The sequence below is a fragment of the Giraffa tippelskirchi genome, chromosome 8, assembly GCF_054371585.1.
Source record: "Giraffa tippelskirchi isolate mGirTip1 chromosome 8, T2T-mGirTip1v1.2.pri, whole genome shotgun sequence".
Taxonomy (NCBI): domain Eukaryota; kingdom Metazoa; phylum Chordata; class Mammalia; order Artiodactyla; family Giraffidae; genus Giraffa; species Giraffa tippelskirchi.
The window spans coordinates 94,825,189-94,847,957 of record NC_137282.1 but is presented as its reverse complement, the minus strand read 5'-3'; the positions used below and the strand labels follow the sequence as shown (position 1 = coordinate 94,847,957).

General features: G+C 39.5%; 1 protein-coding gene across 3 annotated transcripts in view; it reads left to right on the top strand.

The window, feature by feature from the left end:
- The window catches only part of CDC20B (cell division cycle 20B), an 86,754-nt gene that overhangs the window by 37,038 nt on the left and 26,947 nt on the right, over positions 1 to 22,769 (top strand). For 2 of the 3 annotated variants that reach the window (XM_081517773.1, XM_081517774.1), the window contains 5 exons: positions 2,433 to 2,526; positions 9,746 to 9,819; positions 15,006 to 15,100; positions 17,252 to 17,477; positions 22,053 to 22,178. In XM_081517773.1, coding sequence (XP_081373899.1) covers positions 2,433 to 2,526; positions 9,746 to 9,819; positions 15,006 to 15,100; positions 17,252 to 17,477; positions 22,053 to 22,178 — 615 coding nt within the window. Of the gene's footprint in view, positions 1 to 2,432; positions 2,527 to 9,745; positions 9,857 to 13,524; positions 13,722 to 15,005; positions 15,101 to 17,251; positions 17,478 to 22,052; positions 22,179 to 22,769 lie in introns of all 3 variants that reach the window. The other variant, XM_081517775.1, reaches the window with a different exon arrangement.

The window sequence follows — 22,769 nt, the reverse complement described above, 5'->3', positions numbered from 1 at the left end:
TTTGGTGTGTGCTTCCTGTGTTTGGCATATGTGTTTTGCTTGAGGAACAATAAAATATTGTGAATGTGAAATTTAATTATTTGAACTCATATGCAGTTGAAAACAATTGTATTAGAGCAAGTCTTCTGCTAGGTGCTTTGCTGCTGGGTGGGGCTTCCCTGGTGGCTCAGATGGTAAAGAGTCTGCTTGCAGTATGGGAAACCCAGCTTCGATCCCTGGGTCGGGCAGATCCCCTGGAGGAGGAAATGGCAAATCACTCCAGTATTCTTGCCTGGAAAATCCCACGGATGGAGGAGCCTGGCAGGCTACAGTCCATGGGGTCGCAGAGTCAGACATGACCGAGTGACTTCACTTGCTACTTGCTTGCTGCTGAGTAAGGGTAAGATGGCGAGGGAGTTATGTTGAGGGAATTATGTGTGCTGTTGAACTCATGCCCCGGCCAGGCTATTAGCACCACTGTCCTTTCCACCCTCTACTGGTGACTGGAGTTTTTACTGCCCTGACTTCCAGGACTTCCCTTTTCCTTCCCCTTGTGCTGTCTGGCAACTGGTAACAGCAAAGTTGGTGGCTCTGTTGATGGGATCACGATGGTGCGGGCAAGTTACCATCATTACAGCAATTGTTATCCAGCCTGAACATCATCCCGGTTTCACTGGAGAGGGAATGACAGAAGCTCTTGTACTACTTTATGTAGAGCATTTGTTGTCATGACTAATTGGGAGTCCAATAGCAATAAAAATGGTACAGATGTAAAGCGAAGTCTTTCACCTTGGCGGTGAACAAGTGTCTTCCTGTGGCTCTCGGAGATCATCCAGAGGGTATTTCCATAGTGAGAGCTGAATAGCTATGGAGATGTTCAGAATGCTCATACCCAGCCAGCTGTATGCCAAGCTGCTCATTAAAGTAATAGTAGATCTCATCTAGTGCAGAGTATCCCTGGGTGCGTGGAGCACAAGCACCCTATCTGGGAAACGCCTTGGTCAGCTTTGTTGTCTCTACGGGATTCTGAAGAATGAATCTGTGAAGAGTTACACTGAGCTACTGGCCAGCAGGGCATTTAGAAATGGTATTTTATACCAGTGCTTTTCAAATGGGGGTGTCAGATGCTCCCCACAGAGCATCTAACATGTCTAAAGATAGTTTTGATGATCAGAAGCCAGGGGGAAGGTATCTGGTAGACCACAACAATGCATTATTTGTACATATTTCTGCGGTTGTGAAACTCTACTTTATATTTAATTTTTCTACTTTGAATACATAAACATCCATGATTCATTGACTGGCAGTGCCTATTATATAACATAATATCTGGGAAGAAAGCCAAAATATCAAAGTGATGCTTGGTGGAGAGACTTCTGTCTGAATTATGGTGATTCAGTGATTAAATTAAATGTATCATCGAGAAGGAGGAAAAAAAGAATCTTCTCTGTTTTGGCTATTCACTATTATTATTTCTAGAATAAGTAATTTTCTTTCCCCTTTTTACTAATTTGCCTCTTTGTTTTTGATCAAAGTTAGATGAAATAAAGGGGCTTCCCAGGTGACTCTAATGGTAAAAAAACTCACCAGCCAATGCAGGTAGATATAAGAGATACAGGTTTAATCCCTGGGTTGGGAAGATCCCATGGAGGAGGGCACGGCAACCCACTCCAGAATTCTTGCCTGGAGAATCTCCATGGACAGAGAAGCCTGTCAGGCTGCAGTCTATAGGGTTGCACATAGTTGGACAGGACTGAAGCAACTTAGCACACATGCACGGATGTAAGAATGTCAGGAGGGCTCATTGTGTACTTGCCCAGAGAAACAGCAACCTGATTTTTGTGCTCATGAAAATTTAGACAACTGACTTAACCTCTCTGTGAGTTGATGTTCCCATTTCTCATGGGAAGAGGGGTTAGTGGAAAAGGACCTTTAAGATGACTAGTTTAATACCCCCCCAAAGAAAATAATACAACATTATAAAGCTATTTTGTTGTGGTTTAGTCTCTCAGTCGTGTCCAACTCTTTGCTACCCTATGGGCTGTAGCCCACCAGGCTCCTCTGTCCATGAAATTCTCCAAGCAAGAATACTGGAGTGGGTTGCCATTTCCTTCTCTAGGGGATCTTTCTTACCCAGGGATCGAATGTGTGTCTCTTGCATCTCCTGAACTGGCAGACAAATTCTTTACCACTGTGCCACTGAGGAAGCCCATAAAGCAATTATACTTAAATAGAAATTAATTAAAAAAAGAAATATCAGTAAAATGTTCAGTACTGTGTTCATTACACAGTGGTTACTTAATAAATAATGGCAACTATTGCAGCGTTGGTTTTGACAATGTGTAGTCTTTAAACTTTTCAGTGAATTATCAGTTTTCCTTCTACACCATGTAACACACCTGAGATGTACACAAATGTTTCTGAATAAGCATTCTGTTTGTGTTTGTTTTCAGAAATGCTTAAATCAGCTATTTTCAACCCAAAACGTGGCTCAGCAGGTTAATGGGAGCATGCAGCTCTGTGAGAGATCCCAATGCACTTGGAAAGGTGTGGCCCAAAGATTTCCCATCTGTCCTGCTTTCCCACCCTCCTCTCTCCCTGCCTCCTTCTTTTCTTCCTTATCTTAAAATATATTATTTTTACATTAGAATAAAAATCAGCATAATTCATAATTATAAAGTTTGTATAATTCTCGTAATCCTCTGTCTTAACTATCCCGACCCCTATACCCTATTTCCTAGAGGCAACCACTGGTATTTACATCTAGCTCTGCCAGCTATGCCCCCTGGTATTTACATCTAGTTTCTAAATAATATTTGTAAACTATTAATTTATTTTTTTACAATTTTAGACTTAATTACAACTTTCTAGCATAGTAAGAACTTAGTTCTCCTCCTGTTTCGTTCACTTCTCTCAGTCTATTTGTATTACACTTTAAAAAAGTAAAATTAGTATTTAATATTTATATCATATTCCTATACAATTATTATTTGCTGACAAGCCAAATAGTGTACTCTAACTATACCTCTTTTCTAGTTTAACTCTTTGTTTTTCCTGGAATTAAAAAGTTGCTTTCTCTTTTCATTTATTAGATACCCATGAAATATGACTGTGTTCCCTAAATGCTCCCATGCTTTGTTCCACAGCCATCAATAACCTTTTCCATGTACCTGCCCACATAGGTCCTTGTTTTCCTTGGTGGCCTGCTACCCAGAACCTGCTGAACAGGCCACTCTCTTGGCCAGTCCCACGGCTGTAATTCTGGGACTTCTCCTCTCTGATGCTAGATCCACTGTTTCCTGGCAGCCATGTTGTGCTCTTTCTGGGTTTGCTGGTCTGAAAGTGTGTTTATTCCACTTTTACACTTGATTCATAGTTTGGCTGGCTACAGATGCTAGTCTTACTCAGAACTTTGTGGAAAAGGTATTGCTTTATTGTTTCCCAGCACCCATTGTTGCTGCTGAGCCAGTCATATATTGTTGTGACTTCCTATCCTTTCTATGCCACCTGCTTTTTCTCTCTGAATACATAGAGAAAAAAATTTATTGTTACTGTTTTAAAATTTCATGGTGATAAAGGTTCGTGTATATTAAAAAAAACCCTCACTGTAAACGACAAACTCACTAGTGGATCTTTTAGTCTTAGAGACCTGTATCTTTTCATTCTTGGAAAGTTTCTTGAATTATTCTTTAGTAATTTCTCCATCTTTGTTTCTTTTTTTCTTTCTTTCTGAAATGTTGGCCATAATTGTTGCTCCTTGTGGATTAATTCTTTTATTTTTTTCTATTCTATTTTTCATCTCATTTTCTTTCCTTCTACTTCTAGGTGGTTACCTCATTCTGTGTACTAGCCTTGCCATTTAAATTTCTTATTTTGGCTATCCTAGTTTTAATTTTAAAGTATCTTGGACACCGTCAGGCCTCTCTCTCTCTCCTCATCTCATCCCTCCCCTTGCCTCCTTCCTCTCTCCCTCCCTCATTTCTTTCCTCTTGTCCTCTCTCCCTCTTCTTTCCTTCCTTCCTTCCTTCTTTCTTTCCAGTATCCTGTTCATGCTTCATGTGTATACTATTTTCTCTTATTTCTCTGAAAAATTTCATATAGAGCTTTAAAAGTATTGCTGTTCTTCCTGAATTGTCTTTCTTTGCTTAGCTCCTCCCCCAGTATTTTTGGTTTCACTCTTTCAGAGTTAAAGCTTTCTAAAATGTGTGGTGGTCTGGAAACAGACCTAAAGAACTGTGGGCTACTAAAATCAGTATAACAGCTTTCACACAATCTATCTTTGCTTATGCTCTTGAGTTAAGAGGTTGTCATTTTTTGTTTATTCAGAGAATAAACACATGGTTTCTTTTGACATGTGCACATGTGTGTATGGGTGTGTGTACAGGGTGTTTGTGTGTGTGTGTGTGAACTTGACATCTTTCAACCAACTCATCTCTTTCTAAACTTTTGCTGTGTCTCTGAGCCCTGACCCCCTGTGGGGTTTCTGCAAGACACATCGGCTTGCTTCTCTTTACCATGCCCCCTCTACAGGCACTCGAGTTTCATTTTTCATGTTCCTCCTGGTCAGTTATCAAACCTTTACCCACTTTGCAGAAAATTATTGCAATCTCTTCTTACTGCTCTATTCACTCCCATACTCTTTGTTCTTATATCTCCACACCTTAAAAAGTCATTAGCTGTCATTCTGGTGAGGTTGAAAACAGGAGGCAGAGGAAGTACACTTATGTGACCCTTCCTCTGACTTGACTGCAAATCTGTTGCTCTGCTTTAGGAAGGTCATTGGTGGTGACACTGAAGAAGATTTGAAAGGGAGAGCTGTGGAAGCAGAGATTAATGGAAAGGAATGTTCTATGTAGGGCTCTATTCTTAATTTTCTCAAGGAGATTTAAAACGTGAAATGGATTCCACATAGGCCAGATAACTAATCTTAGGAAAATGGATCACTGGGATAAATTTTATCCAGATACTGTGCATGTAAAGTATTTCTTTACGCCTTGTCTATATTTGATAAGACTCTGAAACCTCACAGTGGACACCTCCTGTGACTTGTAAGCATACCTATTAGACCCAGTGAGCACCTACTGTGACTTGTAAGTATACCTATTGGACCCAAAGCTGGTATAAATCTTTGGGTGGTGATGTCATGAGTGCATCAGGGCAGGTCTGCAGCCATGCAGTAGAGAGATATTGCTCCTGTGGCAGTCTCTAGAAGGTCTTCCTTCCATTCTGCATTTAATGCTCCCAACGTCATTTACCCTGCATTCCACATGTTCTCCTTCTTACTTCCCCTTTCCGTCTTGGAAGTCTTTTTGTCATTCATGAAATTGTTATCATGGTTGGGAAATAATTGATTAGGAGTCTAGCTCTGTGAGAGAAACTTAAGAGAACCAGTGGTTCAACTAATTCATAAATGCCAAGGAGACTTGCCTGTTACATTTCCCTCTGGGAGAAGATAACTGGGCATGCATGCTTCTCATTCCTCTGTTTCCCAGCAGTATAAAGGGGGCAAACAGTTAGATCATAAAAACAGGCACAAAAGTTGAAGGCTGGCTGAATAATTTTGGGGTGGTTTGGGAATATACAGTTGGATGAATGAGTGAATCATATCCTTTCCTTCTTTATTCTTTTCCTTATAATTGTATTTTCTTAAAAGCAAAATAAAATATCTGGGGACATGTCTTACCTTAGCTCTCCCACTTTCTTCTGATCTGATCAGTAACAAGTTCGTGTTTCTGTAACATGCTGAATATTTGATGTAGAATAGAAATTATACGATGTATGCGTGCTTATTTGCCTAGTCGTGTCCGACTCTTTGTGACCTCATCGACTGTAGCCCACCAGGCTCCTCTGTCCATGGGATTCTCCAGGCAAGAGTACTGGAGTGGGTAGCCATTCCCTTCTCCAGAAGATCTTCCACACCCAAGGATCGAATGTGGATCTCCTGCATTGCAGGTGTATTCTTTACCACTAGTGCCACCTATATTCTATAAAAGCAGAGAGAATATACCTTTATTATTTTGATATCCTAGGAGATCTATCTACCTCTGTGTATGTATGTGTGTATTAATCTCTCTATCCATCCTATTTTTTTTAGAGAAGTTTTGAATTCACAGCAAAATTGAACAGAAAATGCAGATTCTTGTGTATACCTTGCCCCAACATATGCATAGCTTTCCCCACTATCACCATCCCACACTGGATTAGTACATTTGTTATCATTGATGAACCTCATTGACACTACTATTATCATCCAAAGTCCATCGTTTACACTAGGGTTCACTCTGGGTGGTGTATAGTCTATGGATTTTGACAAATGTGTAATGATATGTATCCATCATTATAACAGCAGATAGAAGAGTCTTACTGTTCTAAAAATCTTTTTTACTTCACCTGTTCATCTCTCCCTCTTCCTTTAACCCTGGCAAACTTCTCACTGTCTCCATAGTTTTACTTTTCCTAGAATGTCATTTAGTTGGAATCATACAGTATGTAGCCTTTTCAGATAGGATTCTTTCACTTAGTAGTATGCATTTAAGCTTTCTCTGTATCTTCTTATGGCTTGACAGCTCATTTCTTTCTAGCACTAAATGATATTGTATTGTCTGGTTGTACCACAGTTTATTTATGCATTCACCTATTTGAAGACATCTTGGTTGCTTCCAAGTTTTGGCAGTTATGAATAAAGCTACTATAAATATCTGTGTAAAGGTTTCTCCGTGGACATAAGCTTTCTACTCACTTGAGTAAATATCAAGATGTGCAGTTGCTGGATTATATGGTAAGAGCATACTTATTTCATATGAAACTGCCCAACTGTTTTCCAAAGTGGCTGTATCATTTTGCATTCCCACCAGCAATGAATAAAAGCTCCTGTTGTTCCACATCTTGCCAGAATTTGGTGGTGGTCAGTGTTTTGGATTTTGGCTGTTCTAACAGATATGTAGTGGTATCTCATTGTTTTAACTTGCAATTCTCTAATGAAATATAATGAAAAAGATGTTGAACATCTTTTCTTATTCTTATTTACCATCTTTCTTGGTGAGGTGTTGAGATATTTTGCCCATTTTTAATTGAAATTTTTGTTTTTTTGTTGTTGAGGTTTAAGAGTTACTTTGTATATTGTGGGTAAGAGTCCTTTATCACATATGTCTTTTGCAAGTATTTTTCTCAGGCTGTGGTTTATCTTCTCACTCTTTAGGCATGTCTTGTGGAGAGCAGAAGTTTCTAATTTTAACGAAGTCCAGCATATCAGTGACTTCTTTCATGGATCATGCTTTTCGTATTATATTTAAAAAGTCACTGCCAGAGAATTCCCTGGTGGTCCAGGGGGTAGGACTCAGCACTTTCACTGCCATGGACCTGAGTTTAATCCCTGGTTGGGGAACTAAGATCCTATAAGCTGTGCAGCATGGCAAAAGAAAAAATGTGATTTCCAAAACTGAGGAGATCTAGATTTTTTCCTGTATTATTTTCTAGGAATTTTATAGCTTTGTGTTTTACTTTTAGGTCTACAATCCACTTTGAGTTAATTTTTGAGTTCTGTGTTTTTTAAAAACTTTTTATTTTGTATTGGTATGTAGTTGATTAACAGTGTTGTGATAGTATCAGGTGGACCACAGAGGAACTCAGTGATACATATGGATAGACATGTGTCCATTCTTCCCCAGTAGGTCTGTGTTTGGATACACTTTTTAAAATTGAGGCATAGTTGACTCTCAACTTTATGTTAGTTTCAGGTATACAGCAAAGTGATTCAGTTATTTTTTTCCAGATTGTCTGTGAATATTCAGTTTTTCCAACACCATTTGTTGAAAAAACTAATTTTCTCAATTTTGTTGCCTTTGCTCCTTTGACTCTGTTTTTGTGGGTCTATTTGTGGGATCTCTATTCTCTTCCACTAATATATTTGTTCTTTTGCAAATACTACACTATCTTGATTGCTGTTATTCGGTCGCCAAGTTGTGTCCAACTCTTCACGACCCCATGGACTGCAGCATACCAGGCTTCCCTGTCCCTCATCATCTCCTGGGGTTTGCCCAAGTTCATGTCCGTTGAATCAGTGATGCCTTGATTACTGTAGCTTCTTCGTGAGTCTTAAAGTCAGATAGTGGAGGGCCTTCAGCTTGGATCTTCCCCTTCAATATTGTGCTGACTTTTTTCCATATACACTTTAAAACCAGCTTGGCAATGTTCACACAGTAACTTGCTGGGATTTTAACTGGTAGAGCATTGTATCTATAAATTAAGGTGGGAAGAGCTAATGTTAGTAATACTGAGTCTTGTTACACTTGTACATGAAATATCTCTTCATTTATTTAGCCTTTTTTTTTAATTAGAATTTTGTAGTTTTCCCTCATACAGATCTTGTACATATTTTGTTGGATTTATATTTAAGTATTTCATTAGGGGGGACTTATGTAAATGGTATTGTGCTTTTAATTTAAAGTTCCAGTAGCTTGTTGCTAGTATATAAGAAAGTAATTGCCTTTTGTATATTGATCGTATATCTTTTTATAATCACCCATTAGTTCCAGAAGTTTTTGTTGATTCTTTGGGTATTACTTTTTAAAAAAAATATAGAATTTTGTATTAGCTTTAGATATGCAACATTAATGATATATTTGAATATATTACAAAATGATCACCCCAATAAATCTAGTTTACAACTGTCACCAGATATAGTGATATAATTTTTTTCTTGTGGTAAGAACTTTTAAGCTCTACTGTTTAAGCAACTTTCAACATACTGTACATTAAATTCTCATGATTTATTTATTTTGTAACTAACAGTTTGTACTTGATTTTTTTGAACCATTATTGGCAGTGCTTGAGTATATATTTCTAGTAACCTTGTAATTCTCACAGTTGCAGGTTTTCATAGTTAGCACTGAGTCTATGAGTAACAATCTGGCTTCTTGGTGTGGCATTGTGAAGCTCTCATTCATTTATCAGAAGCTATGTGGTCATAGAGGAGAAGGCAATGGCACCCCACTCCAGTACTCTTGCCTGGAAAATCCCTTGGACAGAGGAGCCTGGTAGGCTGTGGTCCATGGGGTCGCTAAGAGTCGGACATGACTGAAGCAACTTAGCAGCAGCAGCAGCATGTGGTCATAGGGACCACAAGTCACCTGGGTGGGCTCATTTCCTGTTGATCATGTCATTCTCAGTTTGATGCACGCCGAGTGGTTGGAAAGATGAAAAGACAGTGGTTTGTGGTTTAGACTTAGTGGGGTCTTTTGATGAGAAGTAAAACTGAGCACAAGATATAACCTTAACTTCAGATAGTCATGGGTAGCACTCGCCTAAAGTAACTCTGTGTGCTCTGGTACAAAAACAGTGAGAGAAAGAGTAAAGATCAATGAATCAACAGTTTTACTGACAAAGACTCAGAGCAGAGCTTAGATCTATCAGAGAATTGTTGATATTATAGATACATGGATACACGAACATTACTTTGGTCTTAAAATCTCAAGTGACAGAACAAATATTCAGAGCATGGTGTAGCGTCTCTGTGTGCCCCCATAAGCTCTGTCACTACATGTAGGTCTGGTACTCATGTGGTTTTTATTAGAAATGTCATTGAATATTTTTTTTAAAAGTGTTTAAATAAATACTGAAGTCTGTTTCTTCCTTTCCTCCCCCTACAGCTTGTAATTCAATTTTAGCATGATGACCACTTTCTTGTTCACTCCAATATCTCTTAATACTTGCAAGGATTAATATTTTGTTTTCAGGATTATAGTGTAGCACTGTTTGCTTCTTGCAGGCTGCAGCGATGGAGTCAGAGATGGATACTTCCAAAGATTCAGCAATATAAACTATTCCATACTCCAACCAGAGGTAAAGATTCATCTTACAGGTCTTCGAAATGACTATTGTATGTTATTGTTTAGATCATGAAGTAAAACACTGAAATGACAGAGTGTATGCTGTGCTGTAGCATAAACTTGAAACTTGATTCTGGGAGAAGCAAATGGCCTTGAGCCTCATGCTTAAACCGTGTACCATCCAAATATGTTTGCTATTGTGTGTTTTTCATTGTAGAATTTTCATGTTCAGGAATGGGCATATTTGTCTTGGTGGGACACAAGAAGCACACAGTTTGTTTTATGTAATAGAATGAACTGTATAAATGATGACCTACTCTTATGCTTATATTTTAAACATGGATAAATCTTACCAGTCAAACAACCATATTGGCTGTTTGTCCCTAGTTTCTTCTTATGTCTCTGGCTTGTGATCTAGTTGGGAAAATGAGACTAACCCACACTGAACTGCTACCAACATGCCAGTGTAGAGTATAAATAATAAATTGTGGGGTATAAGGAGCTGTGAGACTGTATATAGTTTGGTGATCTTTGGAGTTGTCTGGAAAGACTTTGTGGAAATACTAAGACTTGAGATGGATCTTAAAAAGATGGGTAGGCTTGGAGGAGAGGAAAAGAGAAGACAGAGCATTTTCAGCAATGTTAGCAACATGAACAAAGGCAGGATGTTGGTAATTAATGATAATCAATGGCAATGAGGAGGGTACTTTGGGACGTGGGGAACAGGGGGTGGATGCAGATTATAGAGAAATTTCAAGGCCTGAAGCAGATTTTTAGATTTGTTGTGCGAATTCTCAACTAGGCAAAACGTCAAAGGAAAATTCATGGCAGAGTATGCAGAATGCATTTAGTAGGAGCGTTACCAAAAAGTAAGGGACTGTTTTCTCTGCATGAGGAAAAATATATGGGAGGAGGGATAAATTTAAGATTATTCCAAGTTTTGAAGCAGGAGAAGGATGGTGTCACCGAGAAGACAAGTTAGCAGGAAAAATGGTGTGAGGAGGGAAGACTTTTCTTGCAGTATTACATTTGAGGAAACAGTGAGACATTTAAGAGTTTCTGGGAAATCATTATAAATGAGGTTGGTGAAAGAGGGGAAAGGCTGGAAAGTATAGGTCAAATGACTATGTTTGAAGCTGACAGCCAGGGTGAGCTCTTCTGGTGAGGGAGAAAGAGCAGAGGGATGAGGTTTGGTTCTGGGACACGTTTACAGAGAGGAACGAGCAGGAAAAACACAAAATCATTAAAGGGAACAGTTCCCCTATCATTCTTCTCCTATACCTCCTTCTCTAAGAGAATTTATTGCCATGACTAATGAAAACTGAAGAATTCATTTCAAGAGATGTTTAAAAAGCACACTGCTCATATTAAAAACCAAACAAAAACCCTTTTTTCCCCTCTTCCCCTTCAGGCCATAACCCCTTTTGTCTCCCTTTGACAGCGAAACCTGTCAAAAGATGTCCATAATTCACAATTTGTTATTTTCTCTCCCCATTTTGTTTTTAATCCTTGCTCGTCAGTTCTTAAATCTCACCATTCCATTGAAACTGCTCTTTGTAACATCACCCAAAATTCTTCACTGCTAAATCTAACAAGCCCTTTCGGAGCTCATTTACTTAACTCTGTCAACCACTCGGTCACTCACTGCTCCTTGATACCCCATTGTCTTTGTTTGTCTCCTAGTTTTCTGTTAACTCTTTCTTGGTCTGTTTTTTTTTTTTTTTTTCTGATTTCTCTTCTCTTCTGTCTCTCGGCCTCTTAAATTTCAAAGTGCACCAAGTCTCATTCCTTGGACATCTTTTCTTCCTGACTTATACGTTAGTTGATCTGTTGGCTTTCTGGCTATATCTCCTTGTATTATGTTTCTAGTTATTGCTTTAGGGACTGCAGTGCAGTCTAAATTTTCTCAGTCTGCCTAGAATTACTGCTGCATATTTCACACAATATGTAAAAATCTTGCAGTCATGTGTTTCCCCAATCCTCAGCTTTTTGGGGAGAGTTACTTTAGTTGTCTATATTTAAAATCTACGTGCATTGAAAACTTCACCATTGTTGAAAGTTTTAATTTAAAAAGCCATACATATTTGTGTGAGGGAAAAATGATCCTTATATTTACCCAAATATTTACCAATTATAACATTCCTCTCCATTCCCAAAGAGCCAAATGTTCCTCTTATATAACTTACTTTCAGTTAAAAACCTTCTGTTAGTATTTGCAGATCAACTCTCTTATTGAAGGCTTCTCTTACCCTTATTGTGATATATTTGCTTGATATAGAATTCTGGTTTGCCAGATATATTTTCAGCGTTTTAAAGATGTTGCACTGACTTTTGGCCTCTATGATTTCTGATGAGCACTCATTTGAAACCTTGTTCTCTTGTTTCCAAGACCTAACTCCAATTACATGTATGTTAGATATGTTGTTGTCTGCCTACAATGTGGGAAACCTGGGTTCAATCCCTGGGTCGGGAAGATCTCCTGGAGAAGGAAATGGCACCCCACTCCAGTATTCTTGCCTGGAGAATCCCATGGACGGAGGAGCCTGCGTAGGCTACTGTCCATGGGGTCGCAAAGATTTGGACACGACTGAGCGACTTCACTTTCACTTTTAGATCGTGGATATTATTCCACCAATCCCTGAGGTTCTGTCCATTTCTTCAAAAATTTTTTCCTCCATGTTTTTTAGATTGGATAATATGAGTTTTCCTTGTAGTTACACACTTTGGGATTAGGCTGAGGTGTGCGTGGGTTCATACACTCACAGTGAAAGGATGTCTTTCTGTGGTCCTCTCCCCTCTCAGGCTTTCTCCTCACACTTTGGCCACCTCAAGCTCCTTTCTCTGATTTCTTTGACGAGAAACAAGGTAGGCTTTCTATTAGAGTTTGAACTACTGCTGTTATTCTATGATTGGGGCCCACCCTCAGTATAAAGCTGTGTAAGGAGAAAAGTGGAAAACTCACCCCTGGGTGGATTGCCTCCCCAAGTTTTCACTTCCTTAACTTGGTTTACCTGGTTTTGCTTATTTTCCAGAGTTCTCAGGTGTTTGTTTTTTGAATTTTGTTTAGAGTTTGTAGTTTGCATCGGTGGGAGGGATGAGCTATAGGGAGCTTAGACTGCTCTGGTGGAACTGATGAGCTTCATAGTTTCATACTGATGTGTGTCAATCAGGATAGGAGTTTCTGTCTTATAAGAAATAAGATCAGGTATGGCTTAGTATGTGGTCATACAAATATGGTTTCTCTGAGCACTCATGTAATTCTTAGAGTGTAAGATAGAGAATACTAAAAAAGCCAGAGATCTAAATTTACTGTAGTTAGGTTGTCTTTTGATTAGAAATGATGGTGGCAACTCTCATCTGTATATTCTAGGTCCAAGGATGTCTCTATAAAAATTATGTGCTTTTAAACTTTGATAATCTGTTAGATGAAATCCATGTATTACTTATAATGGTAGATGAAACTGCCAAGTTTTCTAAATGCCTCTAAATAAGTATATATGAGCATAAATGATAAGCGTTATTGTGTATCTTGATAGAAGATTCTATTCCAGCTTTCATTTTTGAACTTCTAATGATCTGATTGGATCCATGATTCGGTTTTTCAACTGACCGTGGGGAAATTATTAATCTTTCTCCTCTACCTATAAGTAAAGTGGTTTATTTGAAAGTATTTTTATTTGGCTGTATAATCACCCCAATCTGAAATACTTTCTTATCGATCTGAATATCCTGGACTGGAATTTTCAAAATCTTGTTTCCATAGCCCTTGGATCTTCTGTATATATCTGGAATGGGGATAATCACAACAGAATTGAAAACATATACTTAAGTCTCACTTGTAACTACGTATCTTCTGTGTCCTGGACAAAAGAGGGAACCTGCCTGGCAGTTGGTACCAGCGAAGGAGAAGTACAAGTATTGGACAGCTTTTTCTTTTCTTTTCTTTTTCATAATGTGTTCTGTATAGTTGCTAGATAACTAAGGGTGACTTTTTTAAAGCTTTTTTTTTTATATGGACTATTTTTAAAATCTTTATTGAATTTGGTACAGCATTACTTCTGTTTTATGTTTTGTTTCTTTGGCTGCAAGGCATGTGGCATCTTAGCCCCCTGACCAGGGATCAAACCCATACCTTCTGCATTGGAAGGCGAAGTCTTAATCACTGGACCACCAGGGAAATCCCTAAGATTGACTTTTAATAACAGGTTATGATAAAATAAAGAAGCTTATAGTAGATGTGGTACTTGAAGCTATGGGGAGTAAGAGGATATGCCATTCTGGGTCTTCCCTGAATGCTCTTTAATGAGGATATTGGGATACTCTGCTTTGGTTTTTAACACAATCTTTCTTTGTGTCACATTGCCTTTTATCCCCTCATTTTTTTCTCTCAAACTAAAGTTGGGCTTATGAGATCCCCAGGTTTTAGAACTTTGGAGAGAAGTCCTAAAACTGAAATAGTTAACCTTCCAGCCCTCCTTGCTTACCTGAAGCCAAAATCAGAAGTCGAGTTACTTAAAAGTAGTGAATTTTTTTCTAATAGGCTCTCTAAAATGGGAGCTTAGCAAGTTTCCATCAATCTATCTAATTTCTCATGTATTATTGTTTATTAGCAACAGATAAACAATATTGCTTGGGTGCCCAATGACTTTGGAGGGCCACAGATGGCTCTACTGTTTTTTCATCTCTGTAATGATCCTATGAGGGTCATGTCATGATTTCTTCTTATGCCAAAGTTCTCATATGGGGTTAGAATATCATTTATAGCTGGCAGGAAAGGAGTCTCTTAGCAGTAAATGGAATTCCTGACTCTAGAAATTGTGTAGGCACTCAAATTTTACTTGTTGATAACTGTAGGTGGATTTCCAGCTGGAATTCTCATGGTTTGAAGAAACTAGAAGTGTCAAACAGTGATTCTCAACCTTTTGCAGCTGACTGAATTCACCTAAGGAACTTTAAAATAAATGCCGTATGCCCAGGCTCTTACTCCCACCATTGAATCAGAATGTCTAGCACCCAAACTCTGCTCCCTAGATGATCCAAATATGCAGACAGCTTTGAAAACTGCTTTAGGGTTAGTGGTGCTGAACCTTCACTTAGCACAAGGGGCTGGCTGTATCAACACTAACTGGTTACTAGCCCTTTGAGAAGATTGTGGGTTGTGAAAATGCTACATAACCATGCTTTTTAATTTTTTTTCAGTTATGGGATGTAGTCACTAAAAAGCGACTGAGAAATATGCTTGGCCATTTGTCAGTAGTTGGGGCTCTAAGCTGGAATCACTATATCCTCAGCAGGTGAGAAGCATCTTATTGGAACCAATTACATTTGCATCACCAATTGATTACTGGTGAACAGAACTATAAAATTTGAAACCAAAACCAAAGTAAAACCAAACAGACATGATTAGTAACAGTCATGATCCTACCATTACTGTCAGCTATTCTGACCTTCTGGTGATATAAGTGGTCCAGTGGCCACGTGTACCATGGTGGCTCTGTGTCTGTAGCATGTACTCGTACTGGGATTGTGAGGTTCAAGATTCACAGGTGAAATGATTGTTAAAGTAAAATGTAAAACTCGGTTTAAGCAGAAAGTTTCTCTGTACCAACTAATACTTGCTAGAGGGATATTTTGTTGAAATCAGTATTTATTGCTGTCAGTATCACTAATGTGGAATATGTTAAGCTTTCTGGGGGCATAATTCCAATTCACAGACCCACAGAGGTTAGAGCTGGAAGGAACCTCATGGAATAACCAGTTCAGTGATTCTCAAACTTAACCATGTGTCAGAACGGCCTGGAATGCTCCTCAAAACCCAGATTGCTGCTCTCTCTCTGAGAATTTGAGATTCAGTAGGTCTGACATTGGGCTGATAATATGCATTTCTAATTTCTCAAGTGATGTTGATGCTTCCTCACTTTTGAGAACTACTGATTGAGTTGTCTAACTGCTTCTTTTTGACTAGAAAAGTTAAATGACTTGTCCCTGTGAGCCTACATAATCAGTCTAAATATTTATTTAATAAGTCATTCATCTTCATACTGTATTTCTTAAATAAAACTCAAAGCCTTCTACAATTTCTTTCAGTAGCTCAGATGTAAATTGAGATTTCAAAACTTTGTGATTATAGCCAAACTTAAAACTATTTACACAAAATGCCCTTATAAAGGAATAAATATTTATCCTGAGGCATTGTTGTAGCCAAGTCAATTCTATACTTGGGTTCCTTTTACAATCTACACTGTGTAAGTTTAGTTTCATTATTGATGAGGAATATGAGCAAATATTTTCTTAGAATAATAGCAGCTAAAGCGTCTGCCTGTAATGCAGGAGACCTGGGTTCGATCCCTGAATCAGAAAGATCCCCTGGAGAAGGAAATGGCAACCCACTCCAGTACTCTTGCCTGGAAAATCCCATGGACAGAGGAGCTTGGTAGGCTACAGTCTATGGGGTTGCAAAGAGTTGGACAAGAGCAAGCGACTTCACTTTCAAAATGTTTGGAGTACTCTGTGTTGCTAACTCTTGATGTGTATAACTGTGTTTTAATCCCTGCAATAATACTACAAAGTGGTTTACATCCCCCGCACCCCCTTTTTTTGAGGAGTGAACTGAGACAGCAGCCTGAGGTCACATGGTTAGCATAAGGGGAAGAGTCAGGCTTTGAACCAGGTGGTCTGGCTGCAGAGTCTATATAGTTCATCAGAATGCTATTTAGGGCTGAGCCTAAGTAGTTTTTTAAAAATCTGACACTGGACTTTGAGAAATTTCAAGAAATAATTGTAGGCACTTATTTACTTTCTCCTTGGAGAAAACTAGTGCAGAAATCATTATCAGTATCACTCATTATCTTTGAGTAATAGGACCTTTATCATAGGATCCAAATCACTGAGAGTAGAGACATTATCCAGTGATTTTGAATCATTTTGCAGTTTGTTGTGACTTTCAGATAGTTTTATAATCTTTTTAGATGATAGTAGAATGAACAAGTAGATCTGCAGATTAATAGAAAAAGGAACTAATACGTTTCTATGTCTAACAGATATATGGTATATATACCATTTCATTGAGATAATATGAAGTATTGAATTCCAGAAAAGTAATATTTCCTGTGTCCAATACATAAACTACTATCTGGGAAAATATGATAACCTTCTAAATTTATCTTTTCCATGCCTGTCTACATCATATTAAAGCCATTGGAGATATCTATCAAAGGATATATTTTTAATATCCAGATTTGAAACTGTCAGACAAATCTACTTAACTTGTGAGAAGAATCACCCAGACAGAATACGCCATCCTTATTAAGTCAAGAAATGTCTATGTTTTGAATCTATCCTAAGGGGTTTTTCAGGAGTATGAACAGTACTTCCTTTCATGTTATGCTTATGCAGCAGTAGGGCTCAAGTTCTCTGTCCTAACCTGCCCCTTTACCTCTTGGCAGTGGGTCGAGACTGGGCTGTGTTTATCATCATGATGTTCGGGTAGCCCAACACCATGTTGGAACTCTTCAACACAAACAAGCTGTGTGTGGTCTGAAGTGGGCACCGGGTGGCAGGCTGCTTTCCAGTGGCTGTAGTGATGGACTGCTAACTATATGGCCCCATGATCCAGGTGCAAATGTACAGGGTCACCCACTAAAAGTCATACATCAACCTACAGCAGTCAAGGTAAGAAATTCAACAGTTTTGAAAGGTATGCTTTGGCTGGTGGTTAAGCATGGGGTCATCTGGTGTAAAGGTTAGTTAAAATATAGCTTTCTGAAGTGACAAGGCAAAAGCTCTCTTGCAGAGAGCTGCTTCCTGCAAGGAGCTGCTTATATTAGATGTCTTATCAGAAATACAGTGAATTGAACTAAGATATTGTCGACTACAAATCGGCACTTGCCATTGGCTCTTGCCATCTGCCTCTACAAGAATTAAATCATGTACTGCTGCAGCTGCTAATTTTCAATACCCCCTGCAGGACTTCTCTGGTGGCTCAGATGGTGAAGAATCCGCTTGCAATGTGGGAGACCCAGGTTTGATCCCTAGGTCAGGAAGATCCCCTGGAGAAGGGAATGCCTACCCACTCCAGTGTTCTTGCCTGGAGAATCCCATGGACAGAGGAGCCTGGCAGGCTACAGTCCACAGGATCACAAAGAGTCGGACACGACTGAAGCGACTTAGCATAGCGTGAAGGGAGTGCAGGGTGAAGAACAGAAATGAAGTAGTGTGCTGGGGGAAAACAGGCAGAACAGGCCTTTAGATAGTTCAGGAGCTGACTTTTTGAGCCCAATTCTTTTATCTCCTCACATCTAGAAAAGCACTAAAATCCTTCGGGGTGACAACTGCTCCTTGTGACTAGCAGAAACCTGCAGAAAATAGGTGCTTGAGTGCATGTACTCCCCCTTCACCAAGATCACATATATACCAACCTTCCCTCTACCTCTTTGGAGTAGTTTCTCAGGAGTATCTGAGCTGCTGTCTCCTGGGCTATCGTCCTCATTTTGCCCCAAGTAAAACTTACTCACAACTCTTCCTGCTGTGCATTTTTTTTAAGTTGACGATAGTGTTTCTGGAAACCTGAACAAGTCAAGCCTTGTGGCATCTACTACCTGGGGAATCATAAGAACAGTCACTAGTGTAAATGTTCTCACAGGCACCACAGACTAGCCAATTAGTGTAACGAGCAGACTTGAGGTGTTGACATCTGTGTGATTCTGCTCATGATGGAGCTTCTAGTTTTGCCAAAACAGCTTGTTTGTAGTAAAAGCTAATTAGAAATAGGGTCCTGGAGAGAATGATTACTAATAAACATCAAAAAGATTAATATTCATCCTGTAATAAAACTGAGGTTCCTGGGCTCAGGAGAATTTCTCAGCCTGTTCAAATTATATGCAAAATTTTGTGTTTACTGAAATAGCTCTCTTATTCAGCCCAGTCAGAGGTGTAACGGAATGGTTATTTGAAAAAGACAATTAAGGCAGGTAACCACAAGATATAGTACATATATACTACAAATATTCAATTTCAATTTATTTTATTCAATTAATGTTTTATTTCAATTTTAATTTCAAATTAATTTGTACATTTATTCATAATACAAGTCCAAGGTCTTTACTTTGAATGAAGTTTGGCTGATTAGGGTTCTTCAGTGTCTTTCTTATATGAACTACAATCATATTTCATTGTCTGTGGTTTCTAATTGTGTTTATTCTGGTATCTATTATTATATAACAAATTACCCTGAATCCTAGTGGCTAGCTTAACATAATTATTTTATTGTCTTTTATGGTTTCTGTGGGTCAGACTTTGGGAAGGGCTCTTCTGAGCAGTTCTGGCTCAGGGTCTCTCATGAGGCTGCAATCAGACAGCGACTGAAGCTGGAAGTGCTAGGAGCTGGGACAGTGCTGGCTGGCCAGTCATCCTTCCCTCTTCATGCAGTCTCAGAGCTTCTCCACACTGTTTGGGCTAGTCCTACCCCATGGGCTTCCTTCCCGCGTGGCTGCCTTAAGACAGGTGGGCTTGGTGGTTCAGGGCAACAGGGCTAGTGCTTCGGAGAGCACGATGCGTGTGGCACTGTCAGGGGAGGCGCACTGACTGAAACCGCCCCCCTGTCCAGGCGCCATAGTGACCATTTGCATGAGTTGTTTTATGACAGGAGGTCCCGGTAAGGAACGTGAAACGAATAAGCCACCATCAACTGAAAGAGTTCAGGAAAGGTCAAAAGGAGACACCGCATGTCTGACCACCTCCCAGAATCCTCTCTGGCATCCATCTTGGCTGAACAAGGCGTGCACCACCAGGAAGGACTCTGAGTCAGAATGATTGGCTAAAGACAACCCAGAAACTAATCCTATCACCATAAAACCAGAGACTGTGAGCCACTGGCAGAGCTGTTCTCCTAGGTTCCCTTACCCTACTGCTCTCCACCCGGGTGCCCTTTCCCAATAAAATCTCTTGTTTTGTCAGCACACGTGTCTCCTCGGACAATGCATTTCCGAGTATTAGATAAGAGCCCAGTTTCAGGCCCTGGAAGGGTTCCCCCTTCCTGCAACAGCATCACCTTTTATGACCCAATTCCAGAAGCCATGCAGTGACACTTTTGGTGCATTCTGTTGTTTGCAAGCCAGTCCCAAGCCCTCCCAGATTCAAAGGGAGGAGAATGAGATTCTACATATTGATGGAGGATGTTGGCAAAGTTCTAGATGGGCAAGTGGGATGGGAGATTAATTTTTAATGATAAGTGAGCTTAAACTGAGGATGAGGTTAGTGTACTCATCTGATCCTGGTGTTGTAAATAGTTACTACTATTTGGAAAAATTTATGTCAGCACTTCTGAAGCTTGGAATTTACCTAAAAAATAATATACTGGAAACAAAGACATATGCCAGAATATATTCATTAGAGTATTCTTTATAAAAACAAACAATACAACCCCCTACAACCCCCACCCTACAACTTTCTCCAAAAAGCTCAACCCAACCCAGTGCAAACCAAATGAAAATAAGATGAAGATGAGGGAATTCCTTGGTGGTATGGTGGTTAGGACTCTGCGCTTTCACTGCTGGGGGCCTGGGTTTGATCCCTTGTTGGCAAACTAAGATCCCACAAGCTGCACGTGGTACAGCCAAAAAAATATTGCCATTTGGAACAAAAAACAAATAAAAAAAATCAACCTGAGTTTACCGTTAGAACAAACATTAATTAGAGTATAATAACATGATAGAATATTGTGGGATAATTAAAAATTATAATTATGAAAAATATGTTAAACATGGGAAACTGTATAAGTGAAAACATCAGAATTAGTGATAGTAATTTATAACTAGAGACCAGGCAATTTTATTTTCTAAAATGTGTTAGTGAGAGGGTTAACAGCCTTGGTGGAAGGCCAGAGGTCCCCAGGTGGCAGGAGGAAATAAACTGCAAGTGGCAGAAGTTGTTTTTTTTTTTCTTTTCTCTTCTAATCCTGTCTTGTCATGGCAACACTTGGCTCAACCTGAACTTAACTTTTCTCAAACCTTGAGCAAAACAATGTGATTTTTCTTATGGAAATGTTAACATAGCTTTTCTTAAACTATGTTAATGAAACTATGTATTTGCCTTGGAATCTGCCTTTCTTCAAACTGGTTCACCTAAGACTCAAACCTTGAAAAGATAATGGATCAACAAACCAGTACGTCTTACTCATGGAAATGTTCTCTTAAGCTATGTTAAGGAAACTATGTATTTGCTCGGAAATGTGCCTTTCTTCAGGATTCACATCAACTGCTTTATGACTGGGGATGACTCACTTTGCATCAGCGCTATCTCAAACGCATGTTGTGGGAGAGGGGCCTGGTGCAGCTCTCTCAGTTTTGCTGCTGCTGCTGCTGCTGCTAAGTCGCTTCAGTCGTGTCCGACTCTGTGCGACCCCACAGACGGCAGCCCACCAAGCTCCCCTGTCTCTGGGATTCTCCAGGCAAGAACACTGGAGTGGGTTGCCATTTCCTTCTCCAATGCATGAAAGTGAAAAGTGAAAGTGAAGTCACTCAGTCGTGTCCGACAGGTGTTCCTTTATCCGATTAGCAAGTTGCTAACAGGTACAAAACGCCTTGCTAAAAGCTAGCAAGGGGGCTCTCTTTCTGTCCCCTTCTGATGTTTATGTCAGAAGCTTTCTCTATTTTATACTTCAATAAAGCTTTGCTACACAAAAGCTCTGAGTGATCAAACCTTGTCTCTGGCCCTGGATCTAATCCCTCTCTTCCGGAGGATGCAAATCCCGGTGTCGTTCATAGCTCGTAGCAGCAACCTTTCATTAGGATTTGAAACATAAAATTTTTTGTGTTGTGAGCAAGCAGGTATAGCTCTCCATTCTCTTCTATTCCCTTTTCTGACCTAGAACCTAAGGACACAGGTAGACAAACCAGAGGAAGACTGCATTTTGTAATCAGATTCTAGAAGTACATGTCAACTATTTTAGCACCAGATTTTTTGCCCCAGAGGATATGCTGAATGTAGCTTTTCAAACATATTATTGTGTAATTTTTCTGTTTGAAATACTTGCACTTGTTACCTAAATTTGAAGAAGACACCAATAGGTGATTTCTAGTTCATGAGAAGTAATCTCTGGAGAGGGCAGTAGCTCTTGCCTTTGGATCAGAGGTTCTGGAGATCTGCCACGGGAGCAGACCTCTGGGACTTCTGGTTGTATGTGTGCATCTCATTCATGAGTTCACCTCCAAAGCTGACCTGCCTGTGTGATTATTTGGAACTTTAAAGGCCATTGATTGGTGTCCCTGGCAGACTGAAGTCCTCGCTGTTGGAGGAGGAATGAAGGAAGGACGCTTACACATCCTGGACATAAATACTGGGCAGAGCATCCAGACCCCAAGCACAAACTCACAGGTAAATGTCTTTCCTGGAGTTCACATTCATTCTGATCTTCTAGAATCTTGTGAAAATAATAAATGTTAGAGCATAGGACCCAAACACACCTCTCTTTAGCTGCTGAGTCTATAGGAGTTTCAGCTCCTACGAGTTTCTTTTTGTAAAACTCTTTTCACCTGTGAGTTGCAAGTTAATTTAACTTGTGTATCTTTTTATTTTTTTCATTTTCTTTCTCAGCTCTGCTTTAACTGTGAAACTTGGGAACAGTCTGACTGGACAATGATCATGCTATTGTCGTTCAGTCACTAAGTTGTATCTGACTCTTTGCAACCCCATGGACCACAGCACACCTGACTTCCCTGTCCATCACTAACTCCCTGAGTTTCCTCAAACTCATGTCCTTTGAGTTGATGATGCCATCCAACCATCTTGTCCTCTGTCATCCCCTTCTCCTCCTGCCTCAGTCTTTCCCAGTATCAGGGTCTTTTCCAATGAGTCAGTTCTTTGCATCACGTGGCCAAAGTATTGGAGCTTCAGCTTCAGCATCAGTCCTTCCAATGAATATTCAGGGTTGACTTCCTTTAGAATTGACTGGTTTAATCTCCTTGG